We start from the raw sequence: 27,886 nt of genomic DNA, 5'->3' as shown, positions 1-27,886 counted from the left end.
AGGGTGGCCTGGGAGCCGGTCTCCCCAGAGCAACCTGTGGGAAGAGGGAAGCGGGCAGGGCAGCGAAGGCCCCCAAGGCAGCGGGCCCTGGAGCTCCCCACGCCCCTGGGACAACAATGAGGATGCAGACAAGGCGCTTCTAGAGGGCGTGTGGCTGGGAGCCTGTCCCTGCCCGCGGCTCTCCCCAAACTCAGCCTGGGGGTGAGGTGGGCGACGTCCTGCCCAGGCTATGGGGAGCCGGGAGGGGAGGGGGCAGGCCCGGCCGCTGGGGGCGCTGCTGAGCAGCGCAGGCCTGGGGTGTTGACGCTCTCCAGGGAAACGGACCCGCCCTCGGACCCGCGGGAGCTGGGTGGGCCTTGGGGTGACTCAAGGAGCAGAGGGACCCCGCACCGGCAAGCCTCCCAGGCAGGCAACTGTGAGTGTGTCTGAGTGCATGAGCTGTGTGTGTGCGTGTGCATGCGTGTGTCCCAGAGTATATACTGTGTGGGGCTTGTGTGCAGGGTACCTGGGGACCCAGAGGGGGAAGGGCCGAGAGTAACCAGCTCAGGTCAGGTCTGGGGAGGCGGAGAGGGCAGGGGAGGGGCTGAACTGACCCCAGAACTGACCCCCTGGCCTCAGCCAACGCGGCTCTCCACCCCAACCAAGAGCCAGGGAAGTGCCCCCCAGACCCCCCCACCCCCAGGCCTGCGTGGCCCAGGGGAAGGTGTGACCCTGCGGTGGGGCAGGTCCGCGAGGACTCAGACGCCGGGGAGGCAGCAGCTGTGTGGCCTGGGTTAATGAGGGGGTGCGCCTTCCTGAGGGGCCGTGTGCTGGAGGCACCCTAACCCCGCAGGCCACCCAGCTCATGTGGCACTCAGAGGGCAGATGCCCACAGAGGTGGGTCTCTGCAGGGCCGTGGAGCCAGGGGCGGCTCTGAAGCAGGGCTGGGCAGGCACTAACCGCACTACCCCCTCCAGGTGCCGTGAGGACTGGTCACGGGCCCATCAGGGTGACAGGCATGACATCGGCCCAGTCTCTCGTAGCCTGCCTCTGCCGCGAAGGGGACCAGCACCTGGCCCTGGGGGAGCCCCCACTGGCCACCGCCTTCTACCTGGCTGCCTTCAGCTGCCATGCACCCTCGGCTGTGCGGAGCGTCCAAGCTGCCCTGGCAGAGGCACGGGGGGCGCCCGTGGTGGCCACCCTGGAGGCCTGGTGCCGCGGTGACAGCCAGATCCCAGCCATCCACTGGGATGGCATGGCAGTGGTGTCCCTGACAGGGACTCTGGCCTCCGCCTTCCTGGCTGCCCTCTGCCCCAGCCACCCGGCTGCAGTCCTGCACTCCCTGGCTGGCCTGCTGGCACACGGGTGCTACGGGGAGGTGTCGCAACGCTGCAGTGCCCTGCTGGAAGCTCAGTCCCAGCAAGCCCTGGAGCTGCGGCTGACGCGTGCCCTGGCCTGGGTCCTGTCCAGAGCACAGGTGGACGCCGGCGTGACTGACTACCTCCAGGCCTTTGCCTCTAGCGCTGACCGGACAGTGGCCTTTGTTCGCACCCACCAGCAGCCCTACATCCCTGTGCTGGTCAGCGCGCTGCAGGACTACATGTCAGGACACCAGGAGGCCAGGGACAGCTCCGGCCAGCAGACCAACTGCCGGGGACTCCTGGCAGCCCTGGACCCCAGGGACACCTGGAGCCACAGCCTGTGGCCCGAAGCCCTGCTCCGCAGTGGCAGGTACCAGGACTGCCGGGAGGCCTGCAGCCGTGCCCTTGAGCCCAAGCGGCCAGGCAGCAGACCCCAAGGTAGGAGTGTGTTCTTTGTCTCCTGGGGGCCAGGGCCACATTCACTGCACGCTTAAATCTTGCTTATGGTGGGAGGGGGGCTGGGGGGGTCTGGGCCTCGGGGCACCATGGTGACAAGACAGGCCTCTGCCCTAAGAGGACCAAACGGAGCCTGTGCTGTGAGGAGCGGCCCATGCCTGGTGCTGCTCGGCCGGGTGGTCAGGGAAGGCATTGTTTGAGCTGAGACTAAAGGATTCCTGGCAGCAGAAACAGGGTCAGGTCCCTGCGGAGAAAGAACTTGGGGTGCTCGTGCCACCAAACGGAGCTGGGTGGCTGTGGCGGGTGAGAGCAGGAAGGGAAGGCACTGGAGACAGGAGCAGGGAGAAGCCAGGGCGCGTTTCTAAGGTTTCCTCTGGCTGCTGGGTGTAGGATGTGCCCTGAGGGCCGGAGTGAGAGCGCGGCTGCGGAGGCCCTGCTGGGAGGGGCCCGGCGAGGGATGGCAGAGGCTCCCCGGAGCGGGCAGAGCTGCAGCGAGGCAGCGGTCCTGAGACGTCACTGAGCTGGAAGTGATAGATCTTGGCTAGATTTAATGGAGGAGAGGAGAGACCTCAAGAAGGTCAGGAATTATTTTTGTTCTTCAGCAACTGGGTTGCAGGAGGCAGGGGGGAGCAGATGGCGAAAGGGGGCGTTAGGGTTTTAGACACAGCGGCTCCTGCCCAGTCCCTCTGCTGGACCCTCCTTCCAGCGGGAGTGGGGTGGGGGCTGGCCAGGAGCGCCCAGGAGCCACACTCCAGCCTACCACAGACACTAGCTCCCCCTCAGCTGTGCCGCCTCCCTGTGGGCACGTGGGGATGGGGCTGCGCCCGGCTCTGCCAGTTGCCAGGCCAGTTCCGTGAAAATGCACATCGAACCCTTAAAATGGCGTCGTCCACTAAATGCTCAAAAAGATGTCCCTTGAATCAAGTGGACAGGTCATCAGGCGGCTGGACACATGAGCCTTGAGATGAAAGGGACTCAGTTTGAAGAAGGGGTTTCAGAACTGTCTGCACAAAGAAGGGATGTCAAGTCAAGGGTCTATAAAGGGAGAGAGGTGGGCCGCCAGACACTGCAAGATGGGGTGTGGTGGTGTTTGCTGCCCTTCCCGCTTGGAGAGAAGACCTCCTTCTAAGGGCTTGAGACACATTCTCCCTGACTCTGCCCGGCAGTCCTCAGTGGGGGGTGCAGCCTCCTCCCCGGTGCCCATGGGGTGCTCATAGTAGCTGGGATTTGGTCCCTGGGGTGCTCCTACCTACCCACCACTGCCTCCAAGAAAGGACCCAGTGAAGGGGACAGGAGGACAGAAAGGAGGAAAATTAGGAGCCTGCAGGGTGACAGTGAAGGCCAGAAAATGAGGGTGTTTGCAAGGCACCAGGAGCCGCCCCTGGAAGCCCGTGAGGGGACAGAAAGCATCTGTTGAGTGTGCCCCATGGCGGTTACCGGTGATCCCCATGGGTGAGTTGGCAGGGGAGGATGGAGGGAAACCAGAGAGAACTGAAAAGTGAGTGGGCAGATTTATTTTTGGAAATATGCTTGACCAGATATCCTGAAACCCTGCCACCTACCTATAAATGCTCAACTGAGTCACAAAGAACCCCGAGCTTATGAGAAAGTAGGGGACCCTCAGTACCCAAAGCACAAATGTGTAGTGGCCAACCCCATGGCAAGTTGGGGGCACTCAGCAACCCCCATAGTGGAGGGGGTCTTCTACTTTAATGACCAACAGAGACCCCTGTGGAGACCCAGGACCCCAAAGGGCCACAGCCTCAGGAACAAGGGTGCTAAGAAGGCTCTGCCCCCGGGGGGATGGCGCGAAGCTCTCCTACCCTGCCTTGGCTCTGAGGAACAGGACCTCCTTCCCTGGGAATCGCTGCCTCAGTCAGACCTGAGGCCCTATGTCAGAGGCAACTGCCTTATCACCACCAGCACAATATGGCTACAATGGGAACAAATAAATTTCCTTTCTACAAGTCTTTAAAAATGCATCTTCCCATAACAAATGCATTCTAATCTCAAGGTTACCTATCAAAAGTAACTAATACAACTGCTGAGTCAAAGCATCCATTTTTTTTTTTTAGCATTTCAACTTGAAATTTAATTTCTTTTATTAAATGACCGTATTTTCTATCTCTTCTTGAGTCACTTTTGATCATTTATGGCTTTTTTTTTTTTATTAAGGTATCATTGATATACAGTCTTATGCTCAGGTTTCACATGAGCAACATTGTGGTTACTAGACTCCCCCTATTATCAAGTCCCCACCAAATACCCCATTACAGTCACTGTCCATCAGCATAGTAAGATCAAAGCATCCATTTTTTAAATGTGTTCTAGCCAAAACTGAGTTAAATGATACAGGAATTGTAATTCTACATTTCCGTGATAATATAGTTCACTACATCATTAATGCAAGAAGAAAAGACATATGATCATTGCAATAAATTCAGAAAAAAAGTATTTTATAATCTTAAACATCCCAAAAAGTGAAACAACAAAGGAATAGAAGGAAACTTACTTCATTGGAAAAGCCTACCAAAACTATCATGCTTCATGGTAATATTATAGAAGCCTTTCATTTAAAATCAAGAATGTAGTGACTGCCCACTCTCACATTTACCCATGATTGTACTAGAGATCCTAGCCAATGCAATAAAATAAGAAAGGGGGAAAAACTAGAAAGGAAGAAACGAAGTTATCATTATTCCAGACAGTAGGATTAGTTACGTAGAAACTCCAAAAGAAACAACAATGTGTTACACGGAGGAGCAGAATTTAAGAGGATATACAAAAAGCATTTATATTTATAGACACCACCACCAAAGAGAAATTTTATGATTTTTTTAAAATACACCATTTGCCAGCAACAGAAGATACTTTATTTCTATGACTCTATGGAGAAAATTACCTTAAACAATACCTATATAAGTGGAAAGATATTCAGTGTCCATTATTAGAAAGACCTGACATTGTAACCGAAGAGCAAGAGGCCAATACTAGACAAGAGGAAGAAGAGGAAGAGCAGGGGGAGGTGATGGAGAAAATGAAGACAAAGGGGGTGGTTGTATGAGGACTTGCTCTACCAGTTAATACAACGCTATACTAACCAATACAGAAGGTTACCAACTTAGTGGATAGATAGGAAAACAAATAAAACAAATTAGAGAGGTCAGAAGCATACCCACTGATGTCTGGACACATGAACACGTGACAGATTGAGCACTGCAGATCTGTAGGGAAAGAAGAGGACCATTATTCAATAGATGGGACCATTTCCCTACCTCACACTGAACAAAAAATAAATTCCAGGTGGATTATGTGAATGGCTGGCCTTTATTTCTGAAAAAAAAATATAGGACAATATTTTAAGACTAAAATTTAAATTTTTAATTTTTTAAAATCTAACAATCTGTGTGCAACTGGCCTCCTTACAATAAGTAGAAACAATAAGGAAAATTTAATAGATTTGATTAAATTAAATTTTTATAACTTCTATTTTGCCCGTGACTATAGAAAATGAAAGGATAACCCACAACAGATAGAAAATATTTGCAAATATGCAATGGGCAAAAGTTAGTACCCAGAGTATTTGAAGAATTCCCACATATGAATAAGAAAAAAAGTCCAACAGAGAATTGGCAAAAGCATTTCCCAAAAGAGAAAATGCAGGTGGCAAATGAACATGTGAAAAATATTCAACATCATAGTAATGACACAAATGCAAATTGCTTTAAGATGCCACTTTCTACCCACCAGACTGGCAAAAAAAAAAAAAAAGTATTTTTAAATAAATGAGCCTCACTAGTAACCAGGAAAATGAAAACAACAATGAGATAGCATTTTATATCCTCCTAGATCATCAAATTTTTTTAATCTAACAGTAGAAAAGTGTGACTTTCAATAGTGGTGGAGTTGCTCGAGTCGACTGTGTGCCGCAGACAGCGACGATAACATCTGGACAAGACATGCAAGTATTTGAAGGCACCGGACAGTGACAAAATGCGGGCAGAACTGGAAGTCAAAAGGGGAATCCTGCAAAGGAGGGAGCCACCTGGAGCAGGGAGGTGAGATCCAAAATTTGTGTGTTAAATCCGCTTAAATCCTTGGCTGACTAGGGAACTACACATACGTGGGGGAGGCTGGGTAGCCTGAAAAAGCAGCAGCTGGAAGCTGCCAGAACTGAATGGAGCTTTTGGCTGCCGTCCACCAAAAAAGACACTGCTTTTGGAGTTTAATCCTAGCCCGTTGAACTGCCTGCTAAAATAATATTCAATCCTCTGCAGAGGAGCATAACTGAACCCGGAGTCTCTACAGAGCATCAGTCTGGTGTACAATAAAAATTAGTAGACATGCAAAGAAATAGGAAAATAAAATGTGAGCCACAGGCAGGACAAAAGGAAGTCAAAAGAAACTGATCTCAAGATGATTCAGGTGCTTAAATTAGCAGACTGACTTTAAAAGAACCGTTACAAATATAGCCAAGGACTAAGGGAAAACATGGTCATAATTAATGAAGAGATGTAGACTTTTTTTAAAAAAAGAACCTATGGAAAGTCTAGACTTGAAAAGCACCATAACTGAAATGAAAAAGTCACAGCATATTGGAGACAGCAGAAGAGTCCATGAACTTGAAGATAGAATAGTAATTATCCAATACAAGGAACAGAAGAAAAATGAACAGAGCTTGTGGGACAATATCTAGAAGTCCAACACGTGTAAGTGGAGTCTCAGAAGCAGGACAGAAAACACACTTCTATATGGGTAAATTAATAACCACTCTCCCCAGGCCCCAAGGGCTGTCCACCGCCGCACCTCCCTAGGATCCACGAACAATTACAAAAACCAGGGATAGAACTGCTTTGTCCAGGAGTCAGTAACTAACAGAAAAAGCTGAAGTTCTTTCCTTTGGCTGCCAGCACTAGCCGGGCTGACCACGGTTTGGTTGGGTGGTTGACCTCAGGATTCAAGATGCCTTTTTTACGTGACTCTGGGCTGTGATGTGATGCCTGCCACCATAGCAACGGGACAGGGTGGTGGCTTTGCTTCCACAAAGGGAAGGTGCTTTGCCCCCTTGGTTCAAAGTAAAGGATTATTACAGTCGTGGTGATCAAGTTAGGTTGCAAGGAAACTCTTTGGATTTTCTGAAGGACTCCATGTGAAAGCACCAAAGTGGGCGTTCAGAGACCAGGACTGAGACTTGAGGGCTCTAGGAACTTCCCCTCCCAGGAGTACTTTCCAACCTGTAATCTAAGGGTGGACAGCCATGACCTTGAGCTCCAGCCGCACTGAGTTTTCTGGATTCTGCCAACGGAGTGCACCTGCTCGGAGCTCTGCTGGGGATGGGGTGGCCCAGCTTCCTTTACTCATCAGAAGGCTCCCGTTCCCACCAGCACATTTCGGTTGCTCAGATGTAAAGTATGACGACGGAGGTGACACTGCTGCTGATGGGAAACGTCACTGCACCAGGGCCTTGTTCCGGGTCCTGGGCAGGTGTTAATCCGTCTGATCCTCACAGCACCATGAGTGTAGACGTTGAAACCCCATAATAAAGCAGAAGAAGACACTGAGACACAGTGGGATTCAGGAAACGGCCCAAGTCCCCCAGTCTGTGAGCAAACTTGGTTTCCTGACCTCCTCTTTGCTGGACCCAATGGGGCGGTCTGTGTTTCAGAAAGTGTCGGGTCCCCACACAGCCCAAAGAAGGGAAGAGCAAAGGTGCCACAGTAACAGCCGGGCCCCTACCAAGGTCACAGCGCCAGAACTCCAGCTCTGATCTTGGCAGGGGAGGGGTGAGGTGGGGGCTGGTCCCAGAAAAGAGAACACAGTCCTAAAATCTGTCATTAAAAGGGCCGGTGCTGTAACTAAATTTCGCTGTTGGCCAAGGGTGAGAATGCCGCCCAGCCTCCACCTGCTGCTGAGGCCGCTCTGCCTCTGACGGGCTTGAGGCCACGTCCTGGGCTACTGGCAGACTCCAGGGAGATGATGTGAGATGCTTCAGAGGGTCCGAAGCTCTGGACGGTTGGGGGTTATGCGTGGCACCCAGGTTCCTGGCCGACAGGCGGGTCCAGCACTCTGTTTCTCCTCCCAGGCGAGCGTCTGGCTGCCCTGCTGGTCACCCGCGCGGCCGCGGCCTTCTTCCTGGACAGCGGGGCCCTGGACCTGCTTCGGGACCTGCACGAGGCCTTCCGCGAGAGCCCCTCCGGGGCGCGGAGGCAGTTCGAGGCAGTGCTCTCGCCTGGGGACCGCGAGCGCGTGCGCGCCCGGGCGCAGGAGGCCGCGGACGTGGGCTTCGACCGCTTCCGGGAGGCCGTGCGGAGCCGCGCGGAGCTCCGCGAGGACTCGGGCCGCGAGCTGCTGGCCCCGGTGGCCCGCGCGCTCCGTGTCCTGTTGCACGTGGCGCCGCCCCGGGCGCGCCCAGCACTAGGCGCCCGCCTGGCCGAGTGCCTGCTTCTGGCCGGGGACTCTGAGGGCGCCCGGGCACTGTGTAAGCACTTGCTGCGGCCCTCGCGCCCTGGGGACCGCGTGGGCGACCGTGCTGGGGACCGTGCTGGGGACCGCGCTGGGGACCGCGCCCTCCTGATGGCTCTGCGCGGTTTCTGCGCGCTGCACGCTGGCGACGTGCGGCATGCCCAGGAGGACTTCCAGGAGGTGGTGGAGCAGAGGCAGCCGCACCCTGGCGGCTGCGTACGCGCCCTGTGCGGCCGCGGGCTGCTCCGGGTGCTGGCAGGCAGCGCGTTCCTGGGCGCGCTGGACTATGTCACCGCCTGCAGGCTGCGGCCCGAGGAGGCTCTGCTCGTCGCCAAGGCCTACGTGCCCTGGAACCAGCGCGGGCTGCTGCTGATAGTGCTGCGGGAGGAGGGCCGCAGGATGCTGCAGCGGAGGCTGGACCCGGGACCCGTGCGCGCGCCGGGCAGCCGGACCACGGCCGCAGAGATGGACAGCCCCGCAGCGCAGGAAGGGTAAACACGAGCCCCGCGCCCGGGGCTGCTGCTTCATTCCCGTCTCCTGCAAGATAGCGGGGGGGGGGGGGGGGTTCCTCCTATTTTACAGCTGAGTAACCTGAGGCAGGGATGGGCTGGGGATTTCCCTAAATCTTCAGATTTAGTGCCCAAGCCCAGATCTTAGGACCCTCAGTCCCAAACAGCATGACACATTATGGATTTACTTGTTATAGAAAATAATAAACTCAAGAATGGGAATGAAAAACTAAAACTCACTATCCACCTACAGATAACTTCCCTTCTAGATGCTTCTCTCTGTGCATATATAATACAGTCCACAAAACTGCAGGCATGCTCTGTATGCAGTTGATACCCACCTGTAACTCATTGGATCGTGGACATTCTTTCGCCGCTAGATGTGTCTCACCGCAGTGAAAAGCACCCTGCCCCCCTCCCCCCATGGGAGTTACGCCTTTGTACCTTCCCAGAGTCTTTGCTCTTAGTTGTAACACAACCTGGGTAACATCACGTCTCCGCGACTTTCTGCCGGTAGGATGGAGACAGAGGGTGCATTCCTGGGTCAGGGAGCACAGCCCTTGTGAGGTCCTTGACTTCAGGAGCTGCCCACCTGCCCGTAGGGCAACACATCCAGCCAACGTTTTGCAAATTCATTGCCAGCCCAGTGGGTGAACCTGCAGCTGTTTTGATTTGCAGTTCTCTGTGCTGGGAGGTGGCAGGAAGGCACTTTAGCAAAGTGACAAGCACGGAGCTGGTGCCTCCTGGGGGGCGTGTTTAATGCCAGCACATCCCTCCAAAAGCCACCAGTACTTCCTCTGCCTCCTGGGGGCTTACCGTGCATCGCTTTGATGCACACTGGTGAAGAGGAACTTTCCTGTGTGTGCCTGGGGGCCATTTCTATGTGTTCCCTGGGGGACTGTCAAATCGGAGGCCCTGGCCCCTTTTCCCAGGAGGAGTGCAGTCACATTCCCAGGGCATGGGGACATTCCAAGTGCAGTTCATGTGTTATTTGGCTCTGCTCATGACACATCCCAAGCCCTGCAGGGCCAACACTGCCACCTGTTTTGTAGAAAAGGACACAAAGGTGGGGTTGGCTGGGGTGAGCGCACAGCTTTGATTCCTCATTGGTAAAACGCCTGCCCCTCGGGTGGTGAGAGGGTGGGTGTGGGGGTGAAGGCTGAGGGATGTGTTTTGGAAAGGACAGCTGTGGGTTTTGGAGACAGCGTGCGCAGCGTGAGGGTCCTTCCAGCAGGACCTGGGTCTTTGCAGCCCGGCTGGAAGGGGGTGCTGCCCAGACCAGGTGCATGGGATAGGATTTGTCTGTGGCCTTCCTGCCTGGGCACGGGAAGGGGTATAGGGAAGGGGCTGGCTCACCCCAGCTGCTCTCTCTGCAGCGATGCCCATGGCGTGTACCAGCTGGCCACTCTTCTGATGGAGCTGGACAGGGAAGATGAGTCTTCACACCTCCTGGCTGCCGATGCCCTGTACCGCCTGGGCCACCTGGAGGACGCCCACAAGGCCCTGCTGGTGGCCCTGTCCCGGAGGCCCCAGGCGACTGCCGTGCTGGTGCGGCTGGCCCTGCTGCAGCTTCACAGGGGCTTCTCCTATGATGCTAACAGGGTGAGGAGGCCCCAGGGGCAACAGCAGGACAGGCAGAAGCCGGCACAGTGCCATGGGGACACCAGGCCTCTCGTGGCCCCTCCCTCTGCACCTCACTTTTGGAGCAAACTATATCCCAACCTCCAGCTCAGCCACCACGGCAGGTCCCTTACCTCCCTGACCTCCCTGACCTTTGGTGTCCTCTGTGCCCTGGTCTTGCACCGTGTCAGGGGAATTCACTGCAGCGGGCACCCCAGGGCCCAGCAGTCCCCCAGCATGCAGGGAGAGCTCCGTATGCTTTTGTTGTGTTGTGAAGCAAAAGGGCCAAGAACCAGATGTGGGCTGCACTTCGTCCTGAATTCCCCAGGAAAGGCGGAAGTGCACCTCCCTCTGGTGTTGTGAGGCCTTCTGGTTGGAACCAGGGGCAGAGGTTGTTCCCTGGAGATGTCTGGCTTTCAGGGGGAAGCTATGGGGCCCGTCACCTTCCTCCTTCTGCTCTGGCCAGGTTGGGTTTCTGGTCTCCTGCTCTGGGCCAAGCAGGTGGGAGGAAAGGATGCCCTGGAAACTGGGTGCTCCCAACCTGGGGGTGGCGCCCACCCACATGTGGGGCAGCAGGGCCTCTGTGGGGTGGAGCTGCTCTAGAGTGAAGGTCATGCCCTGCATCTTGCTGCGTGCCCAGAGAGGGGACTGGTCCCAGGGCTTCTGCTCCACGCCTTCTGAACGACTCCTGGTGCCCTGGCACTTTGTGATTTGAAAGTCCCCTTTCCTTGTACCTCTCATTTGGACTTCCCTGAGTGAGTCTGTGAAACGACATCACCTCCGTGTCACCAGGGAAGCACAGCTCAGGGACACTGGGACCCCCAGCACCCACCTTGCAGTGAAGAGGAGCAGCCAGAGCAGTGACGCCCCCTGCCCAGCCTTCCCTGAGTCCCGTGCTAGGGGCACTCAGTCCCTGCCCCCAACACAAAACCCACAGCCGCAGGAAGCTTGGGCATGGGGTGGTCTGGGCAGGGGTCACTGGGAGGACAGCAAAGTTGGCCCTGCCCCTGCAGCTAGTGAAGAAGGTGGTCCAGTCTGGGGACACGACCTGCCTCCAGCCCACCCTGGACGTCTTCCACCATGAGGACCGGCAGCTGCTGTGGGGCCACTGCCATGCACGGGCCCTGGCCATCCTGCGAGGGCGGCCAGGGGGGGCCAAGGATGGAACCCGCACCAGGGAGGCCATCGCCTACCTCTCTCTGGCCATCTTTGCTGCAGGTAGGAGCCTCCTGCCTGCTCCCGGGGCTCCCATCCTGTGCCGGGTACATGGGGGCACGGGGAGCCTCTGCCGTTCATGTTGGGGGCCTGGCGGGTGAGCACGTGTCTGGTTCATGGGTGTGTGCATGCCGTGGGGCCGCTCACAGAGCACATCCTTGCTGTGGCCCTGCCTGTATAGGTGAGCTAGAGCCTGGGAGAGGCTGGGACCCCTCCCCAGGCCTTGAGGGTAGGAGGGCCAGACTGAGTTCAACCCCCTCCCACCAGCTGCAGGAGGTGAGGCCTGGCTCCCCTCAGCCCTTACTGGAAGTAGTGGGGGCTTCTGTGTGCACGCCTGGGCTCCCCATTTGCCCAGCCAACCTGCCGTGCCCACCCTGGTGCCAAGGCAGCGGCCTGGCCCATGCCTGGCAGTTGGGCTCTCAGCGCGGAGGAATGGGGCACCCGCGCCCCATGGAGGGGCCTTTCCGGGGGCCACACTGGTGTTCCCGGGGTGCATAGCGCTCACAGCCTAGATTGCAGGTCAGGGTACTGGGGAATTCCTGGCTCTGTGCATACAGGCACCACCTCGCTCTCCTCAAAGTGGAGGAGGGAGACGCTGCGTGGGCGGGCATGAGGATCAGCGAACTAGCTCTTGGTCAGTGTGGGGGGCCCCTGGTGCAGGGCAAACACCCCACACAGGGTTTCAGGGACAGGGACACTGCCTGGCATCCTGCAGAGCCCAGGTGTCGTCCCGTGTCCACCCCTGGACAGACACCTCGCAGGAGTGTGGCGGCCACCACCTCTTTGGGGAGGGGCCTCTGTGCCCAGAACTTAGAGGGCTCCTCCCCACCCGCCTGGCACCTTCATACCTGGGCCACACCGCGTCCAGCCCCGAGGACCCTTCCCCAGCCTGGCCGCACCTCAGGTGCAGCCACAGTGCCTCCCCCTCTGGGTGTCCCCCGGCCTTCCTGGTCGGGCTCCCTGTGCCACTCGGCCAGTGCCCACCCCCGTGTGTCTTGGCACGCAGCCATTTGGGAGCTGTGCCAGACGGCCCCACAGCCTGTGCCCCCCACCCCACTGGGCACCGGGACAGGTGCAGGAACTGGATGAGGGCAGACATCCCCACCCTGGGCCCAGCATGGTTGTGTCCTGCTACCTCACCCTCCTTCTCCAGGGAGTCAGGCGACCGAGTCCCTGCTTGCCCGCGCCCGCTGCTACGGGTTCCTGGGCCAGAAGAGGACGGCCATGTTCGACCTCAACACCGTGCTGCACGCGGAGCCACAGAACGTGCGGGCGCTGTGTGGGCGGGCACTCCTACACCTGGCGCTGGACCAGCAGAAGGTAGCGGCCCCACCCTCCCCACCTGGGCCGGGCACAGGGAGGCTGGGGGAGGGCGCCTCTGGGGAGCAGGGGGCGCCCAGGGAAGACCAGGGCACTGCCTCCCATCTCAACCCCGAGGACAGAGGGAAGGAGGCCGGGCCGCCCGGCATGTGAGGTGCCCATTAAAACCCCTCCGCACTGGGGCTCCCTCATTAAACCCCGGGTTTCAGGGAGTCTCCCTTCCATCTGACAAGTTCCCGTGCCTCCCAGCCTCTCAGCTTAGATGAATGTGCTAACCTTCAGGGTTCCCAGGGGCCCCCCAGTTTAAAATAACGAAACCCTAGCTGCCCTCCTGGGCACCACCCTGAGCTGTCCACACAGGGCCTGCCATCGGCACCAGGGGCAGGGCTGGGCGGGCCCCTGCTGCAGGAGGGGGTCCTTGGGAACCCTCCCCAGGTGCTCTTGGCATGCCAGCAGCCCCTCCAAGAGGCGCCTTGGAAACGCCTCTCCTGCTCTGTCCAGGGCAACAGGACACACGGCAGGGAAAGACAGCCTGCATGTCCAGGAGTCAGGACGCGGGAGTGAGGCTAGGGGCGGGGGCTGCCCACCCCTGGGGAGCCCACCGATGACTCCTCCTGGAGACGGGCTGAGGCCAAGCTACCCACAAGCCCCTTCGCCATGAGAGGGGCACGGCGTGAGGACCCCTGAGCCAGCCTGCTGGGTCCAGAGCCCTGAGCCCTGCTCTCTAACCTTATGGGCAAGTCCTGTGCCAGGACACCTCCCCGAGCCCTGTGTCAGCATTGGTAAGATGGGGGCAGGGATGCCAGCCTGGTGCCCGGCCTGTACTGAGGGCCCCATCCAAGGAAGCTGGGGCTCCCCTGAGGTCACCCCTGGCGGGCACCAGGCACAGGCAGGGCCAGGCCAAGGTGCAGAAAGGAACAGAGGACCATCCCCCAGTCCACGCATCTCAGGGCTTTGTGTCTCACAGACCTGCATCCCACACACCTGCTCCAGAAAAGCCCACCCTGCACTGTAAAAGCATCTGAGAAAACTTTCCGTCCCGACCAGGAGAGAGTAATTTATGGGCTTAACAGCTGGTGGGAAACTGCCGAGGAAAGGGTTAGAAAATGGAGGCTGGATCAATAGAAATTATCTAATAAACAGAGCAGGGAAGGATTTTTTTTTTTTTTTTTTAATGAAGAGAGCTTCAGTGACCTCTAACTGCAGTTCCGGAGGAGAAAGAATACCTATGGGTATTTGACCAAAATATGCCAAGGGGTGGCTATCTTTGTGCTCATCGCCTCAGGATTTGCTGAGCGTCTTGGAAAACTTTCTGCCATTATTTCTTCAGATGCACATGTATATGATGATATGACCACAAGCACACCAAGGTACATCTTGGTCAAATTTCTAAAAGCAAAACAAAGCGAACCTCTTAAAAGCAACCCGAGGGAAAATGAAGCATTCGATTCAGTGGAACAACAGTATGAATGCCTGGCACAGCGACAGTAGGGCCCAGAGACAATGGGACAGGGTGTCTTTAAGCACTAAGAGGCAGAAAGCATCAACCCAGCACTCCCTATCCACTTAAAATACCCTTCAAAACTAAGAGTGAAGCTAAGGACATTGTCAGATAAGTGAAAGCTGACAAGACCCGCCGCCAGAGGCCCTGCGCTGCAGAGGGCTGACGGAGGTTAGAGATTCTCTGCTGGGAGAAACCCCCGTCTACAGGCCCCGGGGACAAGGGGATGCCCGCTCCTAATTTCCTCCAGCGGAGCTCTGCCTGCACCACAAAGGGTGTGGTGAATGATGTCGGCTGCGTGCTTCCCACATCCCATGCAAAGCGGTGCTGTATTAACTCCCCTGGACTGTGGGCGCTGAAGACAGGAGCTAGAATCGCAGGGCAACTGCTAAAATGTCCTAGAGAGAGGCGGAGTAAAGGGAGGAATTTAAATGAAATACTAAACTCAACGAACCCAAACGAAGGGAGGAAGGGAGGAACAAAGGCGCCGAAGGCAGAGGACGGACGACCAGAAAGCCGGCAGGGGGGGTCCCGGAGGTGCCCCAGGGCTCCCGCTGCTGGCTGGGTCAGGGGTCCGACGCAGGGCTCTCCCAGGGCAGCCCAGCCTCGGCGGCCTCCTGCGCCACGTCACAGTCAGAACCGTGGAAACCCGCCCCTTCCTCCAGGCTGCACACTCCTCCAGCCACCTGCTGTCCCACTGTGATTCTTTCTCCGCGTGGTCCGCCGGTGGTCCCAGACCACCGCTCCCTGCCCCCTTTCCGAATGCGCTCGGGCAGCTGCAGCGTGCTCTGCCTCGGATCGCCCACCGGATGGGCCCTCATTCTGGCTGCCCCCCAGAGCTGTGGGAGGGCAGGGACTGGGCTGCCTACCCCTTCCGGGGTGGGAGGGAACATGGGTGTCTGTCCAGCTCCTCTCACCCCCAGATCCTTTTCTGTAAAACGGGAGGAGGAGACCCTAGACTCAGTGGCTTCTAAGGTCCCTTCCAGGGCCCAGGCACTGGGAGGAGCGCCTGGCAGACATGCAGCTGGGACGACCTCTGCCGCCCGCCCCCGCCCTTGTGCCCTCGCAGGAGGCTGTGGATGACCTCCTCTTTGCTCTGAAGCTCGACCCAGTGGCAGCGGCCCCTGAGATCCGCTCTCTGAAGCCAGAGGCCCAGGCCCTCATCACTCGGGGCCTCTCCGCCCGGGGCCGGGCCCTCCTGAGCCAGCTGCCGGACACTGGGACCCCCATCAGCAACGAGGACACCCAGGGCCTCCTTGCCGCGGGGGAGGCGCTGATCAAAGCCGACGCTGGGCAGCTGAGCTGGCACATCGTCCTGGCAGACCTGCTCATTGCAGTGGGTATGTGCCAGCCCAGGTGGGGGGAACGTGTGTGTCTGTTGGGCTTCTCTCGCCCCTGGATCCTTTTCTGTAAAATGGGAGAAAGAGACCCTGGACTCGATGGCTTCTACTGTCCCTTCCCCCGACAAATCCCAGTACCCGCGATCTGGTCCCACATGGGGCCTGATGTGTGTCTCTAACTCTCAGCCACCTATGTGGCTCTGCCTGCAGGGAGGAGAAACAGAAGAGTGTTTGGGGTTCATAAAAGGACCCAAATGCTGGGTTCCCCTCATTAACTCATGCATTTAATTCAACAGCTGTTTACTGAGTGTCTATGGGATGCCTGGCCCTGTTCTAGATCGGATTGTCTTAAGTGGGTCTTCCCTACAAAATCCTGAAAATAGCTCAGCCCTAATTTGGAAAGGGAGGCTCCCTGTGGCCCGCACTCCCCAGCCTTCAACCTCGCCGAGCCTGTGGGCGCCCCACCCACGCTGCCCTGCTTCCCCAAGTGCTTGAAGGAAAGAACAGACCCTGTAGTGACCGCATTGCAGGGCTCAGGGCTCAGTGCTTCATCTGGGGGTCACAGACTTAATGAAGCCCCCAATTGGGGAAGGGGGCTCAGGTCAGCAGGTGAGTCCATGACTGGCATGGTGGCACCGTGTCACTCTGCTCCTGGGTCTGAGCCCCTGCACCAGCCCCTGCTCCCTGAGCCAGCTCTGAGCAAGAAAGGCTATGGCCATCTCCCTGCTCAGCGGCCAGTGGCTCACCCCTCCGACAGGCCCAGCCCCTCCCTGACTGTCCTTCCAAACTGCTGACAGGCAGCTATGAGGAGGCTGGCGCCCGCCTGCAAAAAGCCTTACAGCCCACCCCGACGTCAGAGGCTGCCAGAGCCCGGCGGGGCCTGCTACAGCTCAAGAAAGGAGATGTTCGGGCCGCTGCACAAGACCTGCAGGGCCTGGCGGGGACAGACACTGAGGACCTCGGCTTCCTGCTGCATCTTTTGGACACCTCAGAGCGACAAGGCCTCGCCCAGGTGTGCCCCCCACAGGGTCCCCCAGCCTCTCCATGGGCGTGAGATCCCTGGGCCCCATCCCAGGCAGCTATGACTCTGTTGGCCTGATTTCAGCTTGGGGTGGGGTGGGGTGGGGTGGGGTGGGGCCGCAAGTAGGAGGCCCGGGTCTGGTCATCTTAAGCACCAGCAACCTTCCACTTCTTTGCGCGAGGCATTATCAGCCGCAGGGGACTTGTGGGGGACCGGGGGCCCTCTTCTCAGAGCTGGGCTGAGCCAGCTAAGAGCACCTGGCCTGGCAGGGAGGCCGCCCAAGCCCCAGGTCAGGCCAGGAGAGGCTCCTGCCTCCCCTCCCGGTGACAGCGCAGGTGGGGAGCCGAGAAGGGGGCTGGGGTCACGCCTCGCTGATTCTTCTCTCCACTGTTGATTTGACAAGACTGTACTGAGCACCTGCCATCAGGTGCCAGGTGGAGCCACTGCCCCGCTGTGGCCTTGCATCTCAGAGGAGACATTGAGAGGGTTCACGTTGGGAAGACCCCAAAAATGGCAATGGGTAGCGAGGTGGCCCTGGAGGTGAAATGATGGTGGCGACAGACAGGTCAAAGCAAAGGCCTGGAGGTAGGAAAGAGCTCGGAATGTTCAAGAAAGGGGAGGTACACAGGTACAGCGGGCGCCCAGCATTGGAGGAGGGGCTCAGGAGGCGGGGAGGTTCCAGGGCCAAGCCTAGGAAGCCCAGGAAGCCCAGGAAGCCAATCCGACCGGGGCCCACGGGGCGGGGGGCAGGGCGTCCTCGATGCCCCGGGGATGGCGGGAGAGGCCCCCGGGGAGCGGGAGCTGCAGAGTGCGTCTCCCCTGCAGAGGCTGAACCTTTGGGGAGAGGGGAGGGCGGAAAGGAGCCACCAGGTCGGGGAGGTTCTGGCGGCAGAGGACTCGGTTTGCACGCCCGTGACCTAGTGCATCCCACCGCCGGGTTCCTCAGGAACGCAGACCGCCCGACGTGTCCACGCGGGGGTCCGAGAGGAGTTGGCCACGCGGCGCCCGGGCTCCCGGGCCGAGGGAGCGGAGCGCCAGGCCGTGTCCTCGGGGCCTCTGAGGGGCTGGGCGCTGGGCTGGGGTCCCGAGCTCCTAGAAGAACCCCGGCGGCGCCGGGCCGTTGCTGGGCGACGCGGGCCGACCCGGAAGTGGCGGCGCCCCGTTTCCGGCGTGCGCCCTCCTCCCCCCCCTCCGGCGGCACTGCGCCTGCGTGGCGTCGCTCCTCCCCGCGGCCCCGGGCCTGCGCGCGGAGGTCCGAGGAGCGCGGTGCCGGCGGGCTGCCGACCCGGGCCTATCCTCGCGGGGACCGGCGTGCGGCGCCGCCGGGTGGGGTTCCGTGGCTTCCCGAGGAGGGGGCTCGGGGAAGGGGGAGCCGCGGCAAAGCAGGGTCCCGAATGGTCCCTGCTGTCCGGGGGGCAGCGCTGTGGGTCCATGAGGCAGGCGAAGTTCTTGGGGGTATTGGGAGAGGAGGTGAGGCGTGCGGGCAGGTTTTGAGTGTGCTAGAGCCCCACGGAGAGGGGACGTGCGCTGAGGGCCCAGGGGAGGCAGCGGCTGGGCCACCCAGTCGGGCCCCCCGTCCCACGTCCCTGGGAAGGGAAGGGCCAGGCTAGACAGCGCCCAGATGCCCGCCCTGCCCTGCCTGCGTCACCCACGGAGGGTGAGGCCACGGCCTGCCGATTCCCCGGGGCAAACAAGCCCCAACAAGGCAGGTGCTGGAGCACCGGAGGAGGGAGCCGGCAGCAGCAAGGGTTTCCCCCAACTTCGGCTCTAAAGGGCCTTCCAGGGTCACTCACTGGCCAGCCATAGGGAGAAGCCCACTGACGCCCAGGACCTGCCTTTCTGACCTTGGGGCGAGGAGGGGCCTCAAGGACCCAGCTGGGCAAAGGCTGGGCTTGCTGCTCTGCTCGGGGCTGGGCAGCCTCGGCAGTGGCCCCATCAGAGGGGCCTGTCAAGGAGGAGGGAGGTCACCCAGGTGAGAGAAGCAGTAGGGCTGGAGGGGGCAGACCAAGGGGTGCGGAGGGGAGTGGAGGACAAGCCCAGAGCTTCCAGGGTGCTGGGGTCCTGTGCTGCCCTGGTCCTGTGCTGCCAGCCCTGCCTGTCCGGCTGTGCAGGGTCAAGTTGAGGCCTGGGGCATGCTGGGCTGACCTGATCTCTCTCCATCTGTCTCCTCCATGCAGGCCGCAGCCCAGGAAGCCCGCACCCTCCTGAACTCGGGGCAGCCTGGGCAGGCGCTGGGCTACTGCTCGCTGGCCATTGTGGCCAGTGACAGCAGTGCCTATCACCTGCGTCTTCGGGCCAGCTGCCTAGCTGAGCTGGGAGAGTTTGGCCAGGCACTCAGGGACCTGGACCGCGTGCTCCAGGAGGGGGCGGCTCACAGCGACCTCTCAGTGCGGGCAGAGGACTTCTGCTCCCGGGGCCGCCTGCTGCTAAGCCTGGGGGATGCGGCTGGAGCTGCAGGGGCTTTCACCCAGGCCCTCAAGCTGGCGCCCACCATAGCCCAGAGCAGCCTGTGGGAGCGGCCGGGCCGGGCGCCAACCGCCCAAGTGTTCCTGTACCTCGGGCAGCACTGCCTGGAGGAGCGGCGCTGTGCAGAGGCCTGGACGGCAGTGGAGAGCGGCCTCCTGGTGGACCCCGAGCACGGCGGCCTGAAGAGGCTGAAAGCGAGACTCCGGAGGCAGGCGTCCTCAGACTGCCGGCTCCACTGACCGCACGTGATCTAGGCTCCACCTCCAGACCGGGTGCAGGACCCCACATCCCTTCCCGCATTGGGGAGCAGAGGGGAGAGCATCCCGCTTGCCTCGTAGGAGTGACCGTCTTACAACGGCCGCCCAGTGCCTAAAGCTGGGGCCCTCTGGGCTCACACCTGGGACTCTGGTGTCAGAAAAGCAGCCAAAGTCCTTGTCTCTGGCTAAGGACCTGCAGGTTGGACAGGACTGAGGCCCCTTGAAGCCCTGGAGAGGTGATGCCAGCCCAGGAAACCCCTCCCAAGGCGTGAAGCTGTCCTTCAGTCGGGCCTGAGCCTGGCTTGGGTCTGGGCTCCTGCAGTGCCCAATCCCCAAAGACAAAACTCCCAAGCTGGGGCCTGGCTGGCCAAGACCCATGACTTCATCGAGGTCTTCTGGGCCCACCACGCAGGGCCATGAGGCAATATGTTCTCTCCCACCCCTGCAGGCCCCTCTGCGAAGCCAAGGGGACCCCTAGTGAGCAGAGTGGCCAGGCTTCTACTTGGCTGATCTCGTGGCACAGCTGTCAGAATTTAAATGAGCCTCCTGGATGGTGCAAGAGCCCAGCCCCTGTACCATCGCTGTGTGTCTCAGAGCAGCCAGGCCTGGGCTGCAGTTTCCCTGTGTCTGGTGAGATGTGCTGGACAGGCCACCTCAGGCAAATCGCCCCATGCCTCTTCCCACACCCCACCTGTTGGGGAGCCCCGTGGCTTGTGCTCTCCCTTCTCAGCACTTCGTTTGCATCCCTCCCTGGCTGTCTCCCCTTCCTCTGCCTACACACACATGCACCTGCTCCTGCCTCCACACCCCATCTCCCACAGGGCTGGCCTGGGGCCAAGCTCAGCAGAGAAAGCTACACACGCACAACCTGGGCTGCAGGAGGGCACTGGTCAGCCTTTGCTTGGCCTCGCCCTGCTGCCCCTGCCCACCAGCCCCACCCCACTGGGTGGCACCAGGACTGAGCAGCCTTGGCTCCTGTGCTCGGAGAACCCAGGAGGGTGGATGCACCAGCACCCGCCCCCAGCAAGGCCAGGAGTGCAGCCTGCAGGGGCGGGGCCGGGAGCTAATGCTCTTTGCAGACCCACCCACACTCCAGGCAGCCCCTCACTGCCCAGCTGGGTGCTGAGGTCCCAGGCCCTATGAGCCCCTACGGGGGGCACCCCTCCTTGCAGCCTGGCTGGCCCTGCCCTGCCACTACTGGGTGCCAGGGCTGCCCACAGCTGGGGCAGTGGCTGCAAGGTAGAGCTAACTGCCTACTAGCAACCTGCCAGTAAGTGTGCTCAGGGCACTGCGAGCTCTTCCCAAAAGGTTTTTGCTGCATTATTGCTTCCTTCCTCACCCCATTTTGAAAGCTGGGAGGGGTCCCCCAATATTTGCACAAAAAATCAAGTTAGTAGTGGGGTCTAGGAGTCACACCTGGGCCTCTGGCTCTCGGGGTGGGTTTCTCAATAGAAAAGAGCCTGAGGGACCCTACAGGCTGGTCCTCCCGGCTCATCAGGCACAGTCTGTCCTGGCCCTTCTGCCCCAACCTGCAGACATCCCACATCACTGTCCCAGGCACAGGAGGGATGGCGCTCAACCCAGCCTCACACCGTGACACTCACATGACAAAACTAGCAGGCCCTTGACAGCCTCCACAGCAGAATGGAAAGGTGATCAGACTCCTGCCTGAGGAGAGAGGTTATCCTGCTTTCCATAAAACTACATTTCTGGTTACCAAGAAAATGTCTGTGATATGGTATAGACAGTATTACCTAATCTCAAGACAATAAAGCTATAAATTAACTTTTAACAATTATCTGCGTGTGAAACAACTCGGGTCAAATCTGGAATCACAGAATATTGAGAAAATCCTGGCAACCAGGTGCACAGAGAAGCAGGTGTGGGTGTGGCCAGGCACTTCTATCACCAAGACCATGTGCGATTCAAACACCAGAAAAGGACAGCAAAGGAGATGAGCAAGCAGGATGTAATAGGATAAGGCCAAAGTGAATTAGGAATAGAAAATGGATGAATAAATCCAGCCTCCAGTTCTTCAACAGATGCACCACCCATGAACTTAAGATGGAAAAACACAAAGGCACTGGTGTGGGTCCCACCCCTGTGGACAGTCAGCTGTCAGCAAGGACTGCAGGAGCCCTCACCTGGGCCTCACTGTGATGGCTGGACGCACCTCAGCAAAGCCTCAGGGAACTTTGAGGAGCAAGATTTATTATGCACGGGTCTGGCCAGTTGTGTGTTTTCTTACACAACAGTAATACGACTCCTTTCAGGTTCCCAGACGCAATTCCAGTGTGTGGGAGGTGGGAGTGGGGAGGAGGGTCTTCCCACACACAACACCAGGCAGTTCTCAGATGCCAGCACTGTGTCTGAGAACTCAATTCTGATGTCGTCTGCCTGCAGACAGCACCAGATTCCCAGGTTAAGGGCCTCGTCCTACAAGTCTGCCCTCACCCTCCACTCCAGACCCTGGTCGCAAGCCCCAGGCTGTTCCATGTGCTTCTGACCTGCGACTACAGACTGGAGGCTCCCACGACCTCCCCTTTAGGTCTGAATAATTAGCTAGGGCGGCTCACAGAACTCAGGAAAATACGTTTACCAGTTTAATAAAGGATGCTGTGAAGGATACAAGTTAACAGGCAGATGAAGAGAGACACAGGGTGGGGTCCCAAACACAGGTGCTTCTATCCTCAAGGAGCTCGGGGCCTGGTCCCGTGGCGCATGGAGGCGACCTGGTTCCCCAGGCATGGCTCTCTCCACAGAGAAGCAGGGTCTGAGGGAGCAGTAAGCTCTTCTCAAGGTGGTTTTGTGAGGGCTTCATTGCATGGTCACGATTGACTAAATCATTGGCTGTTGGCTGATTCAAACCACCCCCTGCCCTTGGGTGGCGTCCAAAAGTCTCTCGTCAACATGACAAGACACCCAGTTCACCTTTAGACTCTGCAGTGTTTTGAGGAACTGGATAAAGACCAAATACACCTGGGAAATGGATATTCGGTCATCTGAGTGACCAAATACAAATTTCTTAGGACTTATCGTATTGCACCGGGCTACACAGCCAGGTCTCAGGTAGAGAGAGGCCAAGCCAAGGGTTCTGCCTCTATTGGGGTCCCAGGGTAGGGTGTAGGGGTTTTGTGGGACCACTCGTTATTGGCTACTTTGAAGTGTGAGCGTGGGAATAAGTGTCAGGAGGCTGGAGGCAGGGTCACCCAAGCTGCCCTTTAGCTGGGTTGCCCAGGGCTTTCTGAGAGGGACCCTCGTGCAGGTGGGCAGCCTGGCTCCTGGTGGCTGTCCTGCACAGCTGGTGATGGGTTTGAAACGGGTGTCTTCTGAGATGGATGCCTCCCTGTCGGGCACTTAGAGTAAGACACAAAATGTGAAAGTGATGAGGACAACGTAACAGGTCCAGAGTCAGTCCCAAGCGGCCCTAGACCCCTTCATAGCCAAGAGAAAGAAAAGCGTCCAAGTTCTTTCTGGAAGAAAGCATAATCTCAACCAAGGGAGAGCCATGAGCCAGTTTCACTTACCAACTACCAGTTCAAAAGTCCCAAATGAAATGTGAAACAACCCAAATCCAAGGGCACGTTAAAGAAGGATGCGCCATGAGCAACATACACAGGAATGCAAGGATGACTCACAGTTAGGAAATGTATCCTAGAAACAGAGCCCAGGAGAAACTCAGCCCCACGACCTCTCCTGGGGGCTGCGGCGGAGGTGCACGGACACCCGTGACGTACCCACCCTCTGACTTCTGCAGTATGTCCGGGGAGGCCTGGCATTCAGCCACTGACTGTAGACTACCATGAGCCAGGGTTTCGTTCAACCGTATGAACTGTTAGTCTATTCAGACGGAAGGCACGCCGTGCTGTACAGAGCCAGCCCAGCCGGCGCCACATTTCCACTGAGGTGGCCTAATGCCCTGAGGCTCTGGTCCCACACACAATCCTCAGGTTTCCGGGTTTGAGTTAATGAAATCTTGCAATTATCAGGGTGTGTGGGGGTGCTTTTTCATCCTGAGTCAGACGTTATACCTGATCCCCCCCAGGATGTTAAGATTGGACCCTCCTTATGGGTCTAGAGTTGGGGACACAGGTTGAATAGAATGAGCACCCCCTCTAGGCACCTGACCCACACAAGGATTTCAAACGGTTTATAACGGAAAAGGCTGGTCTCCTCGGACACTGGGGGATAAGCTACAGAAACAGGGCCACAGAGGACCCCAGGCTCAAAGTTCTCGGCTTCACCGACCCCAGCCAGGCATCCCCTCCCTCACTTCATGGCCCCATTCCCTCCCAATTAGTGCCCCAACTGTTCATGAGAAACTTGGCAAGGCTGTAAGTGCAGCCAGTGCTCAGGCCGTCACCCGCGAGCGACACCAGCCCTGGCACACGGGCTCGTCCCGCTGCCATGGAGCCGGCGATGCTCGGCTGTGACTTGAGCCATGAGCCGAGCTCTCCACTCTTCCGGTGAGGCCTGCAGGATTCCCGGGGCGTCCGCCCCACCCCACAGTCCTCCCGACAGTTGTCACTGCCGTAACAGCTGCGTGGGACACTGCCTGGGCTCCCAAGGCCCTCAATTCAGCTGCTGTGTCACAACCTGCTGGAGTGGCAGCTCCATCAATCAAGGAGCTGCCGTCCTCTCGGATCCCATTGCCAGGCTGCTCAGCCCCGCAGTCGGGCCTGAGGGCACAGCCCAGACAAGCCTGCGGCCTGGCTTGGACTGGGGGTGGGGACCACTCCTAGTCCCAGCATATGCATTGGTCGGGGTCCATCAGGAAACAGCAACCACACCAGCCATGTGAATACCAGGAAGTTCACATAAAGGATTTCTAACTAGTAATGATGTCAGTCATGTAACAGGGGTAAAAGTGACTCGGGATTAGGGCAGCAGCAGCCACAGAGTTCAGAGGCAGACAAGCCGCCTCTCCAGGCGGGCTGCCTCCCGTCACCCACAGCCCTCAGCTCGGTGACCAAGGTGCTCCCCGTGCGCCCCCACCCTCCCCAGGTGTTCCTGGCCACACCTTCGTGCCTGGCACCTGGCCTCTTGTCTGGGCTGTCATCCCAGCTCTCTAGGTGCCTGGAAAATGTCGCTCAACTTCTTCCAGGAGAAACCCAGAGACATGCCTGCCAGAGGACAGGGCCTGCCTGGACCACCCAGATGGAGAGCCTGGGGCGGGGCAGGACTAGCCCCCCAGAGCAGCAAGCACCCAGGCTCACTCCCTCTACACCTGCCCTGGTCCCAGGCCTGACGAGGGGAGGGGTTCCCCCACTGCCCCTGTGGTGAGCTGCCTTCCTTGGGCTCCAGAGCTGAGGCAGGGCCCCACGGGAGGCACGGAGGGGCGGGCAGGCGCCCCCACAGACCGCTGAGCTCACCCAGGAGAAAGGATTAAAATCCAGCCTCCAGGAGTGTTGCAGGCTCTGCACCCCAGGTGCTGTGGGCAGCTGCGAGTTGCTGCGCATCCAGGGACCCGGCCGGGCTGGGGTCCGTAGCTCCCTGTGGGACCTCTTCCCTGGCTCTTCTTGGCTTCCAGGCACCTCCGCACCCAGCACAGTGTCCCTCAGCGTCTCCAGAAGCTGCTGGGAGGCCAGCCAGGACTCCGGGTGCCTTGCTCACTCGGCATGTTTTTCACTGATGGTGCTGCAGGTGTGGCAGGGGAGGGAAAATGGCACAGGGGGGGACCTACTGGCAGTGAGGGCCTTCCAGCCTGGGGGGAAGGTGGGGGCACCTTACTGGCAGGTGGGGGGCTGCTCTGCAGGCGGGGGCCCCAGGAACAGGCAGCTAGGGCAGGAAAGTGGAGCTGAGTTCCAGAGCCTGGTCAGCGCCTGTCCAGGCAGCTTTGTGGGGGGTGCTCTGGCTGGACTATGTCAAATACGGGGTCCCCAGGGCCATCAGGCCTCAGGGAAGGAGCTGTTAGCCGGACCCTGGCCCACCCCTGCTCCCCAGGGGGCCAGTGCCAGCTTCTCTCTACCCTGACCTCAGTCTCACGCCCTTTTGTGCCAGCCGCTCAGGCCGCCTCCAGGTCGGGCTGCCAGCTCCTCAGTCTGGACAGGTTTCTGGGCCCTCTGGGGAACCGCAGGGAGACAGCCGGCAGCTGAGGAGAGCCTTGCTTGGGGTCCGCGGGTGGTGCCTGGGATCTGACCCCAGCAGTGCCGCCCTCCCCCCAGGGCAGGGCCGGCTGAAGGTGGACACAGACCTTCCAACGGGATCTAGGGGACCTCTGCTGGTCCCCTAGCCAAGTCCCAGGGGCCTGGGGACCGTCATTCCACAGGATTCTGAAACAGAGCCATGCTGGTAACTGAGTTGGGCCTGGAGAGGGGAGATCTGGGTTCTGACTGGGGCCTGCTCTGCCCAGGGCACCCCCCCATCAGCAGGCCTGGGGTGACTGCTTACCACTCTGAAGCACTGGAGGGCCTCTGCCCGGAAGCTCTTCTCCTGCCCCCTTGCCAGGACCAGCTGCTCCCTGCAGGTAGGGTCTGAGCCTCAGAGTCCCCAGGGGCAGAAGGAGACAGCCAAGCCCCACCCCCAGCCCAATGTGGGTGTCTCTGGGTGTCAACCCTCTGGCATCCAGCCCCTGTGGCACCTGACAAGGCCCCCAGGACCCACCGCCATCACTGAGGCGGCCTTGTAAACCCCACCCCAATGTGGTTCTCTCGTGTTCCAGAACTGTGCAAGCAGGACAGGGTGGGGACCTTCCTTCCAGCAGTACCACGTCCCTCAGGCCCTTTGGGACTGAGGAGTCAAGGAGGAGGGAGGAGAGGATGGGGAAGCCTCCAAGGGGCATCGCCTCGGCTGGGAGCCCGGTGCCCCCTCCCCCCACACCAAACCCGGATGGAACTCGCTGACGCTGAGAAGCAGAGGTCACCGCCTCCGGGGAACCCACGCGGGCATCACAGACGAGACGGGAAGCCAGCCGGGCTGCACTTGGCCCCCCCGAAGCCACTGCTCCTGCCCCTGGGAGCCCTCCCACCTGGCCTCAGCTCACCCTACTGCTAGGCCATCCCGACCCAGCCTTCTGAGACCTGCGTGTGGGTGGAGACCGTTTCCAAGTGGCCTGAAGGTGAGCCGAGCCAAGGGTCTGCCCATCCGGTCACCTTTCTGCAGTGACAACACCCTCCGGGTGCTCAGCCCATTCCTGGGGATCGGGCGGGGCATTTTATGGGCAGCGTCACCACACGGGAGTGTGGGGGTCACCACCCCACCCCAGCTTAGTTGTCCTCCCCTAAGGACCCTGGCTCCCTGCCGGCCACAGAGCCTGGCCAGCCCATGGGTGAGTGTCCAGGGAGATACGGGCCAGGCCGCCCGCCCCTTCCCAGCATCTCCAGCGGCTGGCTCTGCCCTCAGCCCTCAACTGGAAGACTGTGTACCTTTCTGTGATCGGAGGCTCTGGAGGTCAGCACGGAAGGAAGGGGATTCACGAGCGAGTGAATTCATGGGCTCTGATCAAAGCGAGAGAACGCGGGAATCCACAGTCACAGGCATCCGCAGGGCCCCGCCTGCCCCACCGAAGTGGCTCGGTCACCGCTCGCTCAGACGCTGGTCGGTGCCTCTGGGATGGCGGGCACCAGTGCAGGGTTGGGCAACCAGGCAGCTGGAGCCCCTGCCCCCATGGGGCTGATGGTCTGGGGGGCGACGGGCAACAGGAAGAGAAGTAAGGGGCATATCCGCCAAACTGCACACCTGGTGGTGAAACCAACGGGCCTGGCGGCAGGTGGGGCTGAGGGTGGCCCTGTGGAACAGGAGCCCAGGGAGGGAAGGCTTCGCAGGGAAGGTGACCAAGAGCAGGGCTCCCAGGGGTGAGGGGGCAGCAGGGATCTGGGGAGGGCCTGCCTAGGGTGGGGTGGGGAACATGGTCAGGGCATGAGAGAGGTGATGGCGGCTGGGGAGAGTCCTGAGATCCCAGCAGGCCTGGCTTCTCCTCACGAGTTGGGTCATGTGGAGGTGATGGCCAGGGAGGTTCAGAGACCCTCTAAGACTCCCTGTGAGTTGGGATGGAACTCAGGCATATACCCACCCAGGTGTCTTAAGACCATCTAGGTCTGCCCGGGTTGGTCCGGGCACTCACCCGCCTGAAGGAAAGACCTGAGTGCAGTCCCCAGGCCCCTCCCATCTCCAGCCCTGCTGGTGCAGAGCTAGGACCAGGCTCCAGCGTCAGGTGTGTGACGTGCCGGAGAGCTGCACCTGCAAAGCCCTGGAGGGCAGCCGGGTGTTCCCAACAGGTGTCCCCTGGTGCCCAGCAGCTTTGAAGGCAGGGCTCTGACTGTGTGCTGGTAAAGGAGTACACACACACACATGCATACTCACTCACATGCACACATGCACACCCACACACATGCACACTCAGATGCACTCACGTGTATACACACACATACACATCTAGGT

The 27,886-nt window shown here is 59.2% G+C and overlaps 1 protein-coding gene across 1 annotated transcript; it reads left to right on the top strand.

Annotated features, from left to right (window-relative positions):
- The first annotated feature begins 962 nt into the window (after nucleotides 1-962).
- On the top strand, nucleotides 963-21,292 carry TTC34 (tetratricopeptide repeat domain 34). Its single transcript, XM_036882717.2, has 8 exons — nucleotides 963-1,778; nucleotides 7,879-8,749; nucleotides 10,144-10,369; nucleotides 11,401-11,605; nucleotides 12,756-12,922; nucleotides 15,493-15,763; nucleotides 16,561-16,775; nucleotides 18,962-21,292. Exons 1-8 carry the CDS (start codon nucleotides 998-1,000, stop codon nucleotides 19,487-19,489), a joined length of 3,264 nt encoding a protein of 1,087 aa, XP_036738612.2. The 5' UTR covers nucleotides 963-997; the 3' UTR covers nucleotides 19,490-21,292.
- Nucleotides 21,293-27,886: the final 6,594 nt, after the last annotated feature.

This window comes from Manis pentadactyla, chromosome 4 (genome assembly GCF_030020395.1).
Source record: "Manis pentadactyla isolate mManPen7 chromosome 4, mManPen7.hap1, whole genome shotgun sequence".
In the NCBI taxonomy this organism is placed as follows: domain Eukaryota; kingdom Metazoa; phylum Chordata; class Mammalia; order Pholidota; family Manidae; genus Manis; species Manis pentadactyla.
Note: the sequence above shows the minus strand (reverse complement) of the source record. Positions and strands in the feature narration are given on the sequence as shown.